The sequence below is a fragment of the Pteronotus mesoamericanus genome, unplaced genomic scaffold (assembly GCF_021234165.1).
Source record: "Pteronotus mesoamericanus isolate MK-2021 breed Mesoamerican mustached bat unplaced genomic scaffold, CSHL_Meso_final contig_163, whole genome shotgun sequence".
In the NCBI taxonomy this organism is placed as follows: domain Eukaryota; kingdom Metazoa; phylum Chordata; class Mammalia; order Chiroptera; family Mormoopidae; genus Pteronotus; species Pteronotus mesoamericanus.
This window is the reverse complement of record NW_026555064.1, coordinates 913,985-930,515: the sequence shown is the minus strand read 5'-3', so window position 1 is coordinate 930,515 and position 16,531 is coordinate 913,985. Positions and strand designations below refer to the sequence as shown.

Sequence of the window (16,531 nt, the reverse complement as noted above, 5' to 3'; positions counted from 1 at the left end):
CATTCTTTTTGATGTTTGTCTATAACAGCACAACACATAAACTGTAGTGTTGTTCTGATGTCTATTAATAAACACGTAGTGATGTAACATTATTCTTCAGTTTAATGGCTTATATTAAAACTGAATGACATGATTTCCTCAAAACAAGCATTTATGCTATACCTTTAGTGAGCTCACAATGTTAGTGGATACCTTGTGAGTTAGTCCAATCTTTTTGTGCTTGGGTTAAAAGTATTGTCTTCCTCACACATTCTTTGTAAGCCTGGATAACATGCACATTAATTTACAGGAAATGCGACGCACATCTCTTTTAGGAATGTCCTAATTTCCCATCATATTGTCCAATGAACTTAATTGAAGAACTTTGGTGTTTCTAAATTAGGCCAACAGAGAATGGTTGAATGACAAGTAAATAAGGCTTGCTGGGAAGATGTTGCTTAAATGATAAAATGGTTCAGCCAAGAAGTGAACCAAAAAATTAAACATTAACGAAGGAAGCTAACCATTTCTAAAGTCATACCTAGCAGAGAATACAGGTATATATAGGATTGAAGGGCCCTCAGTTAAGTTCACAAGCAAAGGACAGTTTCTTGGAACTTCCAAAAATTTTAAATCATGAAACATCTATTACTGCTACTATTGTGTGTTTTTGTAGTCCAGTCCCAAGACTATGAAAATGAGGTGACTTTTAAAAAATTATTATTATACTATTACTAAGATTATTAATGTAAAATGTAACGAAATTATATGGAATATTTATTTTGATGAAATTATCTTGATTTTAATTATGAAGTGGAATTATCAATGTCAGGGACCAATTTTATTTAAACAATGTTACGTAGTATTTCTTGCATAAAAACAAAATAATAATGTTTTGTTTTCTGGTTTATCACTTTCATTTTCCCAGGATGAAGATGACACACCTAAGGTAAGATGTGTTTATTCTTATTTGTTGTTATCCTGAGTACTATGAACTTTGTTCTAGCAACACATTACTACATTGTGAGAACAAAAATCTGAAAATTTTGCAAACTATAATGTAACAAAAGAGCAGTATTTTACAAGAAAAAAGCTGTGGTAGATAGGTTCTCTGTGAGGAAGGAAGGTCATATATAGATCCTGAAATTACTGGCTATTTATTAATGAAAACTATAAATCTAAAGCAGAATAGATCAAGTACAGTGATAGGAAATGAAATATTTTTTCAAATTAAAAAATTTAAATCATGGGTAGCATTTATTATTATTAATGATTAGGAAACATATAGCCCAGTTTAATGTATTCATTTGTAGAAAAGTTTTTCCTCAAGCATTATCTTTGCTGACTTATTCCTATGGGTTTGAAGATATCAAAAGTACAGAAATGCATTTAAGGAAATGAAAATTAAAGAATTTTAATTTTAATATCAAATGAATCATGATCAAATTTCTTATATGTAACATAGCATTGTCGCACTAGAAATAAGAGTACACGGTAATGTTTAAATAATGTCCTTCATTTTGAATCATTTATAAAATTTGAAGGGACTCTAAGTGATCTAATTATCCCGCTATACATATAAAAATATCTTTGTCTGGTTAATTGCATTAGGTAAGAAAATTTTCAAGAATGTGTAAATGTTTGTGAAGTGCTTGGCTAAGCACTTTTGCATTCTTGCTCACAGACTAATGCCTACAGACACAGTTTACTGGTTTAGGTTTCAAAATGGATTTCCTAGTTTTAGTTATTTTAAGTGGTCTTCGTATACCTAAATACCTATATAATTTTTTAAAATTTATTTTTTATTTCTTTATCTCTTGTAAAGCTAGATTATCAATGTTACCTCTACACTCTGAAATAACAACAAAAAACAAATGTTTCTTCTGTTATAAATTGATTTGTAATATACAGTGAATTACATTTATAAAATTCCTGTTAGAACAGACCAGCTCTGATAGAGAAACCTCGTCTTCGGAATAAAATATGGATATTTCCCTCTCATCTTCAGACGTGGTTATTTTTATTGTCATCACACATAAAGTAGTTTAAATCCTGCATTTAAGCAAGGGAATCAGGAACCAGCCTGCCTGGGTTTAAAGCCTAACACCCTCCAGCTAAGTGTTAAATATTATGATTTAATGAGTAAATGACAGTGATTGAATGACTTTCAGGCTCACAAAATAACTAGAAAGCATAGTCTCTGCTTCAAAATCTAGTCTTTCATTAATTTGTAATTAAGGGTATAATTACTGACAAGGACCATATGGTAATACAGTTAATCCAAGTCAACTCTTTTATATTGCAATGCATATTTTCCACTTCATCACCTTTTAATGTAATACTTTTTTAAGTTAACAAATAATTTTAATCACACTACATGTACCTTGAAAATTATTTGAAATATGAAAATATCATGTTCGATAAAGGAATCATGTAGGAAATTTCATTAGAAAGGTTGACCAAATATTTTGTTGATAGAAGATAGGAGGAAAATTGAGATTAGTGGTGGAAAAGGCACTTAAATTATAGTACCTGTTATGTGTGATTGCAGTGAAAATAATAATGAATATTTACTATGTGCCAGGTACTCTTCTGAGGGTATCATATGCAATACATTATTTAAGTCTTATAATCCTCTTAAGTGGCAGATACTATTATTATACCTATTTTACAGAAAGGGAAATTGGTACAGATAAAATAACTTGCCCAATATCTTATAGCTAGTAGGTGGTAGGATCAAGCCAAGCAGTCTAACTCCAAAGTGCCTTATTTTTTTCAAGCATGTGAGAATCAAGGGTTGTCATATTATAAATAAATTTGTATTGCTTTAAGATATTATCATGTAGGAGTTATCCAAATTAATAATCAATTCTTAAAAACTAAACATGGGGAAATAATGAACAATAATTATTGCAATTTAGTAATCCAAGTGGCTTGAGAATTTAAAAACTACCTGAAATAAATAGCTTTTTGCACAGTTTTTTCTTTCTGCTCTTTCTAAAAAGACCTAAGCAACCTGTTGATTTACCAACCACTAGGCAGTTAATGGACCGTAAGCAAATCGCCAGTCCTATGATAATGTAAATGATAAAATGAGGCTGTTGGAATAGTAACAACTCAAATCTTCTGTAACACAATACGTTTTATTTCTGCCTGGTTCTCTGAAGAGCGGTTTTGATGCCCGCGGTCACCGACCGTTAGACAAGCATAGGGAAGAGCCTCTCATCCAGAGACCTGCTCCCGCTCCCATCAGCGGAGGTGGCTATCGAGCTCGTCCAGCCAAAGCAGCTGCCAACAAAAAGAAAGCGGAGAGGAAAGCCCCCGACGCTGGCGGCTGCCTTCACGCGGACCCAGACCTGGTGGGTGCGCTCCTGTTTCTTGCAGTGGTGGGAGGCCCCTGCAGAGAGAGCCTCTGCCGTTCAGCGGGGCTTGCCTGTGTTGCCATTGCTGTTATTTTGTTTATTTTGGAAATACATACAAAGCAGAAACATGTTGGGCCTTTGGTTGAAGGTTTCTTTCTAGTTTTCTTTGGTCTGGGCCCAAGATTACAGTGGAGGACGCATGGGTGTTGCATTTACCTTCGTATTTTGCCCATTTCGTTTGCCCAGATGAGAAATTTTTCATTTATTGACTACATTTATATTTACATTTATTTTGTGGTGAGGCCTATTTTTAATCTTCATGGGAATATGACAATGACTCCAGAATTTCTGGGCTTACGTAAAGAAAAGCAAATGACAAGTTTTTGTATTGGCTAATGATCTTTGAATTTTCACTATGTGCTATTTTCACAAATCCACATAACCCAAATCCTTCCTCTAATGCCTGATATTTTCCTTTTTTTGCAGGGAGTGTTGTGTCCTACAGGATGTGAGCTGCAAGAAACCTTGTTAAAACAGGAAAGACCAATCAGAAACAGTGTAAATGAGTTACGTAGTAATATGGATTCTATTTCCCAGACCTCTTATAACAGCTATGAGTATATGACTATGCTAAAAGACATGTGGAAAAAGTGGCAGAAGCAAGCAAAAGGTAGACGTCCTTGTGTTTTCCATTTGATTCTATTAAACAATAGGGACTATTAGACTGCCATGGGAATGCACGATTGTAAGAAGATGAACGTTTCTGGATTAGGCTAAACAGTACCCACAGTCCTTTGAGTAGGGGCCTGATTGCCCCGCAGCCCTCACGGAGTCACCTTCACGGGGAACTACCTGTCAGTTAAACGCAATTCAACTCATTCCCAGTGTGGCATCAGCAAGGATGCTTTTCTACGAAACATTTTTCTGAGTCCTCAGTTTTAGTCCCTAAGAAACTTGTGACCCAGAAGACAATATTCACAGAGTAAATATTTAGCATTTATATATTTAACACTTGAGGTTTTGAATATTAGAGGATAATCCTTGATATACTCAATTGTGTTGCAAATAATGATACCTAACTTTTGAGTCTTGAGATCTGAATTGAGTGCTATGGGCTTGGTGGTCAGAAATCAGCCAGTGAGTGAGTCTGGAATTGACATCTCAGTGATCAGCATGCCTGAGTTTGGACATTTTTCAAAGGAATCATGGCATCTCTTTTGTACATTTTAAAGCTCTGCTATACTTATGTGAGGTGGATGAATAAACCTAGTGTATCCACTCCATCAAATGTTGAACTTCTGAGATGGAAAGTCTAAATACTTGCCCCTTTTCTCCTCACCAAAGAAATAAACAACCTTTAAGCAAAATGTTTATTTTTGAGCAAAATGTTTAGCTAACACCTAAGGTAAATTACTGGATTAGTAGCTAGAACACATGTTAATTTGCATATGCCCTGGGGCACATGTAAAACTATAATTTGCCCTACGTCCGGCTGCATAGCCTGACTGCCTGATGGTGACTCTGTGTCCATTTGTTTACTCTCAGAAAATCCAAGTCACAATTGTGTGGTTTAATGCTTTTAATTTGTCTTTACCGGAAGAAAAATGCTAACCATTCCTACATAATTTCATTTTTCCAGATAATGAAAATGTAATAAATGAGTACATCTCAGACTTGGAAAGCTTCCGATTATACATAGATGAAACCTTGAATAGTAATATCCCAACTAACCTTCGTGTACTCCGTTCAATCCTGGAAAACTTGAGAAGCAAAATACAAAAATTAGAATCCGATGTGTCAGTTCAGATGGACTACTGCCGTACCCCATGCACCGTCAGCTGCAATATTCCTGTTGTGTCTGGCAAAGGTAACTAGCTAATAAACACTTCTCCGGAGAGTTCCAGAAGAACTCACACTCTCTAAAAATAAGGTAACAAAAAAACTCTAGTGGGTTTCCCCCCGCAGATCCTGATGGCATTAGAGCACATTCCTAGCATGCCATGTTCTGACGTAGCATGACGTATCTGCACGCTTTGGGTGAGCAGGATGTAGTGTAAGGATGGTGGTAGCGCCATGTGTGCAATGGGCACCCTTGCTTGGATAGATGGCAGAACAGGGAATAGACGCAGAAGTTCCTTCATCCCCTGTGTTCTGCTATTTATGTATCTGGCAGATAGCCCCGGACACAAAAAGTAGAGAAGGGCTTTTCTCATCTCCTTAGCAGATACAAGTCAAAACCGAGTTTGATTTTTTTTTTTTTTGTAAAAGGAAGATTCAATTTCTATACTGTATTCTCAGATGTCTAAAAGAAAATATTCCTCAGGAACCTATGTAATCTTATAAAACGGATGACTAAAGACCCAGTAAAAATGTTGTCATTCCCTGAATGTAATATGTCTCCTTATGGTTGCAGAATGTGAGGAAATTGTCAGGAATGGAGGTGAAACATCTGAACTGTATCTCATTCAGCCTCACAGCTCTGTCAGACCATACAGAGTATACTGTGACATGACCACGGAAGGTGGAGGTAAGTATTGGATAGCTGTTGACCTGTTATTCTGTAATTATTTTGATACCATAGAATACGAGGCAATAAAACTTAGCTTTAACACAACTAACAGTAGGCCATTCAATTTGAAATTCAATATGATATTTTAAAACTTACAAAGTATCTACAATTCACAATTCAGAGTAAGATAAAGCACTTACAGTTTTAAATATTTTAAGAGTTTTCTTCTCATGTTTATTCTCTTATTGTGTCTATTGTAGAGCACCAAGTACAGGTGGGTATAATATAAATTAGACAAAGAATTCAGACATTTCCCTCAAAGTGACATGACTTGTTATTGTTTAATATGTGTTGTTTCTTTTTTCTTTCTTTGACCCAAAGGATGGACAGTAATTCAGAACCGTCAAGATGGTAGCGTTGACTTTGGTAGGAAATGGGATCCATATAAACAAGGCTTTGGCAATATTGCAACCAATGAAGATGGGAAAAAATACTGTGGCCTACCAGGTAATAACTGAGAGTACAAAATAAAATCGTTCTATTTAAAATGGGATTTTTTTTTCTACTAAAACAAAAACATAGTGTTGGGAGCCCATTTCAGGTGTTTTAGGAGGTTGAGAAGAATTTATGAAAAGAGTATGAAAGATAAGAGAAGAAAGGCAGTTTTTAGTTTCTAAAAGTTTTATTTTTGGTGAAATTTTATTTTTTTAGGTGAGTATTGGCTTGGAAATGATAAAATTAGTCAGCTTACCAGGATGGGACCCACAGAACTTCTGATCGAAATGGAGGACTGGAAAGGAGATAAGGTAAAAGCACGCTACGGAGGATTCACTATACAGAACGAGGCAGACAAATACCAGATCTCAGTGAACAAATATAAAGGAACAGCTGGCAACGCCCTCATGGATGGAGCTTCTCAGCTTGTGGGAGAAAACCGAACCATGACCATACACAATGGCATGTTCTTCAGCACGTACGACAGAGACAATGATGGCTGGTACGTGTGGTGTTCTTCCTTCCTGCTGTAAAAGCCAGCACAGATATTGTTCCTTGGGAATATTAATGATAGCTAACATTGTTAGTAACTCTCATTTCTTCGGTAGTTACTGTGTGCCAGCCACTGGAGTATGCTCTTTCTATATCATTCTGATAAGGTTGCCCTTATGATTCTCATTTGACAGGTGACGTTTAGAGAGACTAAGTAACTTATTCAAAGCCATACAAGTCTAAAAGATAGAACTGGAATTAGGATACTCTAACCTTCTAAGGAGTGAGTGTTTAGATAAATTTTTATATCTCTATATTGAAAGGTATATATTCGAAACCTTCACTGTGTTTTTCAGAGCTCTCTAATACTAAGGGATTGGAAAACTCTCATTTCAGTATGAAGTAACAAATAGAGATGAATTTGCCACATAGGGCCAGTTCTCTCCCATGTTTCCTTGAGGGCAGAGAAGGTCTTTGGTGTATTAGGGCGAGGTTACTTACAGAACCAGAGGGGAGGGGTAGGACACACAGCGTCCTCTGTGGGTGTTTCGTATTGAATTAAGTGGGCAGCTCTGCAGTTGTAATAACCCCAAACACATTTCCTTTCAGGATAAACACAGACCCCAGGAAACAGTGCTCTAAAGAGGATGGTGGCGGATGGTGGTATAACAGATGTCATGCAGCCAATCCAAATGGCAGATACTACTGGGGTGGACATTACAGCTGGGATATGGCCAAACACGGCACGGATGATGGAGTGGTCTGGATGAACTGGAAGGGGTCCTGGTATTCACTGAAGAAGATGTCTATGAAGATCAGGCCCTTCTTCCCTCAGCAGTAGTCCCCAAAACATAGATTTTTGTTCTTCCATGTGTAACAACATTTTTTTATATGATGTCATTGGAATTTTCTTTCATACATTATATCCTTCTAAAAGTGTCAAAAGGCTGTGAGTGTGACTTTTTGGAACAAACATTCAGGATAAGTGACATTAAAATTAGCACACATTTTCTTTTGTGCTCTTCGTTTGTATTGCTCACCAAGAAGTAACCAAAAGGATAATTATGGACTATCAGTGTTCAGAATTTCAATTCCGATTGATTGTGAGAGGTTTCAAGTTAGGAAGAGGAATTTTCTACCCTTGTTGTAGAAAAACATGAGGCAAGCTAAAAGTTTATGTATGAAAGTCCACTTTGAAAACTGTATTTATTTATGTGAGGTCTGTCACAAAAAACTTTCAAAAAGATTTATCAATTAAACTAGTTTCTGTTGCAATAAAGTAATGTTTTCTTATTTTGTAATCCACATGGCCAACGAGTTAGGCATTGAACTTTTAAGACAAGAGAAGTATTCACAACCTCAAGTAGCTCATAAACTTGCTCTGAGCATTTGAAGATTCAAAATCTCACTCTGTAACATGGAAAACCACTACTCTGACATTTAGCCAGACTTTGGGATCAGAGTTCCCAAGAGGACAATCAGGATCAAGTCTTCACCATTTGGTTTTTTGGGGACAAATAATGAGGTAGGAAGCAGCAGTTGCCTATTGTCCCTGGAAATTAGACTGGCTGGTTTCAATTGGGTTTTTGTTTTTTACATAGTTACGCCAAAACTAGGGGAGAAGGGACTTTTTGTTTTTTCCACATCTCCCTAAGAAATGAATATATCAGCTCAACATTTTTTTACCTCGTATTCTCCCATCACTTCATGCCAACTGCCCTGGGTAACTCTATGACCCTAGGTCCCCTTTCCTTAACTTAGCATCATGGCCATTGATTTTCTTGGAAACTTATGTCCTGAGGTCTTAACCTCCAGGGGTGTCCAACATTTTGGCATCTCTGGGCCACATTGGAAGAAGAAGAGTTGTCCTGGGCCACACATTAATTGCACTACAACACATAATCACAAAAAATCTCATAATGTTTTAAGTAAATTTACGATTTTGGGTTGGGCTGTGTTCATAGCCATCCTGGGCCACATGTGGCCCTCAGGTTGCAGGTCGGACATCCCTGCGTGACATCTAAGCAAAAGTTGTTAATTTTTATCATGGAAATGCTGTCACTCTCTTAGTTCTTCATCACATCCAACTTCAACTTTTACCTGGTTTCCCTCTACCCTTAACTACATCTATCGATTACTCTGTTATTGCATGTATTGTCCTAACACAGTAATAGAAAATTCTGACCAAGTTACTTTCCCTCTCAATGTTATTTCCCTGTTATATAAATTTTAAGTCCAAATTCCTTAGCCAGGAGTGAAACGGTCCCAGTGCTGCCTTCTGCCCCACTCCCACCCCACATCTACATTCTTGCAACAGTGAATTCTTCATCATTCCAGGAAAGGTCAGGCCCTTTCATCTGACGCCCTCATTGTTGACAGTGTCTTTCCCCAACACCCATCTGGCAAATTGCTCTTTGTTTCCAGGCCTCACTTATTTGTCTGTTGTACGTACCTTCCTCCTTCATTGGTAATGAGCTCTTACTCCTCTGTGATTCCAGTCATTAGGCCATCAGAAAGGTAGGTTTTCATAAGTTCACATGATTAATCCAATGATTATCAAGATCTTAGGTAATCTGTTTGGAAATATAAAGAACCCATTTTCCAGTAAAGGCACAGACAGAAACTCAAAATGCAAAGTTCTTGAAAATAGAACTTTTGTAGGAAAGCTGACTGTAGCAAAAGCCCACTGAATCATGGGTGGCAAACGGCAGGAGCCCAAACCTGAGGGACCTGAGAAACAGTCTCCCTCAGATTTTTGTTAAACCCCCTTACTCACTTACCAAGGGCCTAAAGAATTTCTAAAGAATTCCTAGAGCTTAAAGTAAAGCCACAGATTAAAAACCGTTATAGTAAATAATCTGCTCGTCAATTCTTAGTTAATGTACAAGTAGCAGAAACACAGAGACCGCTCCCAGGTGACATGTGGTATCTAGGTCTCTGAAAAGAAGTGAACCTTCTGAAGGTGTCACTTGATAAGAAATGCTACATATCTGATTTTGCCCTTTCAAGCATCACAGTTGTGAATATAATAAAAAAGGGAGTGTCCCTTAGTTAGAATATATAAAACAATATCAAAAAAGATGAACTCGTAACTTCTATGAAGATAATAAAAAGATGAATTGAAAATTACTAATCCCACAGTAGGGTATGAGAAGTATAATATATTTTATTATATAATTAGGACTTAAAGTAACAAACTATAAAGGCTATATGCACTCAGGACATAAACTTCTAGCTCCTCCGCATTTAAGAACCAAGCAAAATGGCGAACCAGTGTGACTAAGGGATTGCCTTTTAAGCTGAACATGGATGTCCCCACATGGGGCAAAAATGTGGATGGCGTGACAGCAGCAGCTGCCGTTTAGGCATTGGCACCAGATGTCACATACGCTGATCATCCAGACCTGCAGAGCTTATTTAAAACACAATTTCTCTCGTGTCAGGCAGGTTCATTACATCAGAGTGTCTATGTGGAAAGAACCTGAGTCTGTATTTTAAAATAAATGTCCTCAAGAGACTCTGGTCACTGGCTGGATTTTGGAACAACTGATCCTGGCGATATTTGCATTTACCTGAGACTCCCATCTTTCTTTCTTTTTTTTTTTCTTTTTTTTTTAACGCATTTTGTGTGTGTGTGTTTTTTTTTTTATTTTTTTTAATTGTTCAAATACATTTGTCTCTATTTTCCCACCACTACCTTCCCCTGCCCCCCTCCTCCACCTCCCCCCATCAAACCTTCCCCACTTTGGCTTTGTCTATGGGTCCTTTACGCGTGTTCTTTGACTTGACCCTTTCCTTCCCTTTCCCTGCCCCCCTATCCTTCCCTCTTTCTTATCTAGCACTTCTTTCATTCAAATGCTGAGCATGAGGCAGTATTTAGAGCAAGTGATCATTTTTGAAATCACTGTGACTTCACAGGTGACCACTGCCCATGTTTAAGACTTGGCTGGGGTTTACCAACATTGTCTCCAAACACTGGAACCGTGATTTTTATTTCAGTGGCTCCAGCCTCAGATGATTCTCTGGGTGGGGCTTTTAGAGTTTTTGAAGTACTGATGCTGCCTACCATTTGTACAGAGACCGGAAATTAATTCCTGAATTCCACCCCTCCCCGTGTGAGGCAAGCTATTTGGCGGCCTCTGCCTAAGCTTCCGCTGGAGCCTGACTCCATTGCAAGGGGTTCCTGCACAGTTATGGCTAAGTTTATCAAATGGAATGATTGCATTTATTTTAAATGATTCTGTTTATTTTATCAACATTAAGTGTTGTTTTACATAAAGAAAGTGGTACAGATTATTTGTAGACATTTTGGAAAATAGAGAAAAAAGTAGAACTACATAATTTCAGCACTAATAGGGAAGCAGCTGATATTTTGGTTTATGTTTTTTTTGTTTGTTTGTTTGTTTTTCTGTACATATTTTAGTACCTGAATTTATCACATTGTGTCATGGAAATTTTTCCATGTTATTTGATATTTCCTATAATAATTATTTTCCATAATATGCTTTTTAATGACCATGTAACATTCCATCATGTAAATGTCCTCTAGTTTTTTAAGCAAGCCTCTATCATTTGACATTTAGATTTCTCTGAACTTTTTCTATTAAGATAATATTGAAGGTAGCATATTTCTAAGTTTTTGCATATATATAGCCTGTATAATGTATAATATATATTATTATCTATTTCCTTCTAGAATAAATTCTTAGAAGCAGAATATCTCTCTCTCCAAATAACTCTCCAGAAAAATTGTATCAGTTTACATTTGGCACACAGAATTACAGATGTTTTTTTATTTTTCCTTCCTAATTCTGAATATTATAATTAAAATATTGACAATTGCTTTAATTTTCATATCTTTAATAATTAGTGCAAGTAAGAGATTTTAATATGTTTAATGATCATTTATCTTTTGAGAATTATCTTTTACATTCTTTCCTCAGTTTTCTATTAACATAATCATCTTTTATATAAATTCTTAACCATTCTTTTTTTGTATGTAGGATAGCAATCAGAAATATGATAGTATCTTCTGTGTATTCAAATATTTTATTCCTAAGTGATTAGACTGGGAGAATCATATGCTTATGCAACAAGTCTTAACTGGTACCAGTATTAACCTCTGTGCTCTTTCTCTCTTTTGGCAACCAAGATGTGACCAATAGGTGACATGTTTTCTGTTTTGTGTATGGACTGAATTATAGTTTTCCAACAACTTTTTGTTTTCAGCAGTTTCAGTCTTACAGAGAAATGACAAGAATGGTTTAATGAATACCTTGATGTCCTTCACCTAGATTCACCAGTTGTTTGCAACATTTGCATTATCTCTCCAAAGGATATACTTTCAATGCAGTTTTGCAACAGCTTATGTAGGCATGCAACCTTGAGGTCACTGGCCTAGGGTAGATAGAGTCAAAGGTGGATTTAGCAAATATTTTCTAGAGTGCTCTGTTGCAATCCACATGTAGCCACCTTCACCTCCGAGCTGATGCACAGGGAGACCACTGTTTAATAGCTGACTACTGCTTAATCAGTTCAAACCTTAAAGTTTCTTGCCTCTGTAGTTTCAAAGCGTTGCTTTTACAATGTGGAAATGGAAGACATAATGTCTAGCTCTTGTATAAGAATTAATTTGAAATACTATGCAAATTCCTTACCGTGCTCCCCCATCCATGAAGTTTAAAGCCCTTGCCTTCTCTCCCCTTATTAAAGATTATTCTCCATACCCAGCTTTATAAAATAGTTGGGATTCAATTAAAAATAAGGTGTAGGTTAATCAATAAATGCATGAATAAGTAAATAAAGTATGGTCTTTTCAAAATGGTTTCTGTGTAAATTTCATTACTACAGGCAGTTTGTATAATGCTCATGGCTACCAAAATCCAAATGTTGCTTCTTCTCAAGTTGTTTCAGTAAATCATAAATGTTGCATTACTTCATTCAAGTATAACTAATACTTAGTTTATGATATTTGCGACTTGTGTGTACTTATATTTTATATTAAGGCCTTTCTTTCAGGCCTTTCTAGACATGATTGGCAATTAGGGAGCTTGGCTGGATGGGTCTTGTTCTAATTCACGAGCTGCACCCCTCATGTCAGCTAACTAAATTGGAAATGTATTTTGTTGGTTATAAGAAGAACGCATGATAGAGTATAATTAGATCAGTAATGCCAATTAGAATCAAATGCTATATATAATATTCTCATGTTTAAGTAAATGTAAAATAAAAGTAAACAATCCAACTAAAAAATGAGCAAAGGACCTGAACAGACACTTCTCCAAAGAGGACATACAGACGGCCCATAGACATGTGAAAATATGCTCAACATCACTGACTTTCAGAGAGGTGCAAATTAAAACCACAAGGAGATATCACTTCATACCTGTCAGAATGGCTACCCTCAATAAATCAACAGACAACAAGTGCTGGTGAGAACGTGGAGAAAAGGGAATCCTGGTGCACTGCTGGTTGGAATCAGCTGGTGCAGCCACTGTGGAAAGCAGTGTGGAGTTTCCTCAAAAAATTAAAAATGGAACTCCTTTTTGACCCAGCAATCCCACTTCTGGGAATATATCCCAAGAATCCCCAAAATGCAGGCATCTTATTCCTCTTCACCTTTTCTAACCCATCCCTCCACTCCCTTCCTTCTGGTAACCACCAACTTGTTCTTCTTTTCTGTGTATCTGTTTTGTTTGTTCTTTCATTCTGTTTTAACTCAACCTTAAGAAAAGGTGTTAAACAAAAGAAAGACATGATTGGGTTTACTTTTTAAAAGGTATCTTTGTGGAGAACGAACAAAAGAAGCATGGTAAAGCAAGAGGTTAAGAGACTTTTGAGCAGCCTAAATCAGAAAAATTAACACAAGATTACATAAGAACGCAAAAGTGCTGTTAGAATGGCCAATTCCAGAGTAAGAGATGGTTTTGGAGTAGATTGAATGTAGGAATTTTAATAAAGAAGCTGAGAAGGAGCCCAAATTTTCTAAATTCAGAAACTGGAGGCCTAAGGATGCCTCTGACTAGAACAAGAAATAGAGGAGATGCAATAGGTTTTGATGAAAGGTAATTGATTTGATCTTAAATTAATGAGAAATATCTAACTGGAAGCATTCAGTATTAGTGGCACTAATGGATCTGAATGTCAGGACTTAAGTTTTAGATTTGGCTATCATCAACCTACTGATGGCAATTGAAACTATGGTGATTGTCAAACTAATCAATGAGAAAACGTACACATAGGGTGAGAAAAGAGGGCCTGGCTAAGCTGCTTACTGCCTATTCAACATCTGTTCTCTCTCTCCTCCTTAGTAACAGGATCCAACATCTAAACTAAGAGTCTGTATGTAGGATGGCAATCATCCTGTATCTAAACTAAGAGTCAGATGTCTCAGCCTCTCCCATGGCTAGGTATGTCTATATGACTGACCTGTGGCTAATGAGATTTAAGAGGAAGTGCTGTTAGGGACATCAAGGAAATTACCTTCAAAGAAAGAAGGTACTTGTTTTTACTTCTGCATTTCATCTTTCTTCCAGATTTCCACAGAACATAATGTTTAAACCATGAGGTAAACCTGAGAATGGAAGCCATTTATTAGGATGATGGCTTCCTGAAGACACTGCAGGGACATGTTCCTGAAGACATTTCTGTGGCCTGAAAATAAGTTTCTGTCTTATTTAAGCCACGTGGGTCAAATCTAGTTGTAACTGATAAAAATGAGTACTAATATTATTGTAAGGAGAAACTGCTCCATCTAAGGAGTGGTCTAAGAAGGAATTGGCCAGTTTAAAAGACTAAGGAAAAGTGACACGGTTGGCAGTGATATATGAGAAACAAGAGAAAAATATAGATTGAAGAGAAGGATAGGGACAGTAGTAGCAGATGTTTAAAAGAAGTCGAGTGAGAAGAGGCCTGAATGTAGGAAACTAAATTTAGAACTACAAAGTTATTGTTGACTTTAAGAAGAGCAATTTCAAGAGAGTGATAACCAAGTGAAAACCAGTAAAGTGGGTTTCCATGTAAATGACAATCAGAGAAGTTGAATTAATATTTAATTTGAGGAACAAAGGAAATAGAGCAACAGGTTAAAGATAAAGTAACATGGGAAAGAGATGTTTGGTGTCTTTTCTGACAATCAAAGTATATCTCTAATTTCATGATTGTACTAATGCTAGCTGTTTATTAAAAGAAGTTACCTATTCTTTGCTAATGAACACAAAGTCTTCAAAATAAATGCGAAATAAATGACCCTTCACATTCAGAGTCACTCTCATTTTGGGATTTGATTCTGTCCCTAACAGTGTGCTGTTCTGGAAAATAAAAGTCTTCCTACAAATCAAGTTCTGAAGAGGTATGTGTGTGAGTGTCTACACGGTGGGCATAGAGATAACATGGAAGTTCATTGTCTGAAGTAAAGGAAACTTCTAATTCAGAAGAAGTTATTATGCAAGTATCCAAAGATTTGGAGATGTATCACTTATTTGTAGTAAGGACTTTTAATTGCACATAAGGAAAAGCAAGAGTACTGAGGCTTCACATGTGACTCATCTGCAAGTCCTCCTGCTCTCTTTTCGCAGGCTCTGGTCCCTAGTGCCAGCCCCTTCCTTCCTTCTTTGCTCTCCTGCCTGTCCACCCCCTCCATCCATCCCTCCATCCCTCCCTTCCTCTCTTTCCTTTCCTTACAAGTAGAAAGGATGCAATTATATTGGGATAGAAACTATGCAGTTGAGTGCAATGTACTGGGATCACAATATGCTTGGGATATTTTAATACATTTTTAAGAATAAATGGCAACTAGTACTCACTAGAATAAAATATGAGTTAAAAACCGGGAACAGGAGCTGAGGCCACCAAGATCAGAGATGCAACTTAGATAAAAACAAAATAGTAACCAATGTAAGTATGTTGAATTTATGAATAGTATAGATCATTTTTAGTGAGGTGCTTTCAAACAAATGTTTTATTTTAATGACAACTAATATATCACAGACTATACTTTATGACTGGTAGAAAAATAAAGTAAAATGAATGCTGTGAAAATTATTTATCAAAGAGTAAGTACAGTCTGTATTTTGGAATACTTATAAGTACTTTTAAAAATTTAAATGCATTTTTCCAGGTAATTTTTTGGGAAATGAATTGGTTAGACTCTAGGGAAAATATTAAGTGTGCATTGTGGTCTTCATTATGAATAGATTTCTATTTCTATTCCAACAGAGGGCTTCTCCTGCCTTCCTGGATTTGCTTACTAGCAGAAGAGATAAAAGAGCTTTGTAAATTCTTCTGCAAAAGCCAGCCATTGTCAAACTTAGTGCTTTGCAACTTAAAACGTTGTTTAAAATCTCTCAAATGGGATAGGAAATAACTTTTTTCTTAAGCCTCCCTGGAGGACATTTTTTTTCATTGTTTGGGAGAGAGAGAGAAACATCGGAAATCTCTTATACACCCAGCTGGTGGGGGGAGGTTGTTGAACCCACAACTTAGGTATGTGCCCTGACCAGGAATTAAACCCACTGCCCTTTGGTTACAGAATGATGATCAAGCCAACTGAGCCACACCGGCCAGGGCGACTTTTTCACTTCACACTATCCCTATGACTTTGAATGGTGTGGGAATTCTCCAAACAAGACCCTCAAAGGTTGCAGAGAGGAGCTTTTATCTGACTCCCTCTTTCTGATGTACTGAATGTCCCTTG

General features: G+C 36.6%; 1 protein-coding gene across 1 annotated transcript; it reads left to right on the top strand.

Annotated features, from left to right (window-relative positions):
• Positions 1 to 542: 542 nt before the first annotated feature.
• On the top strand, positions 543 to 8,116 carry FGB (fibrinogen beta chain). Its single transcript, XM_054562307.1, has 9 exons — positions 543 to 681; positions 908 to 928; positions 3,147 to 3,338; positions 3,828 to 4,011; positions 4,981 to 5,208; positions 5,755 to 5,868; positions 6,232 to 6,357; positions 6,562 to 6,847; positions 7,447 to 8,116. Exons 1-9 carry the CDS (start codon positions 616 to 618, stop codon positions 7,676 to 7,678), a joined length of 1,449 nt encoding a protein of 482 aa, XP_054418282.1. The 5' UTR covers positions 543 to 615; the 3' UTR covers positions 7,679 to 8,116.
• Positions 8,117 to 16,531: the final 8,415 nt, after the last annotated feature.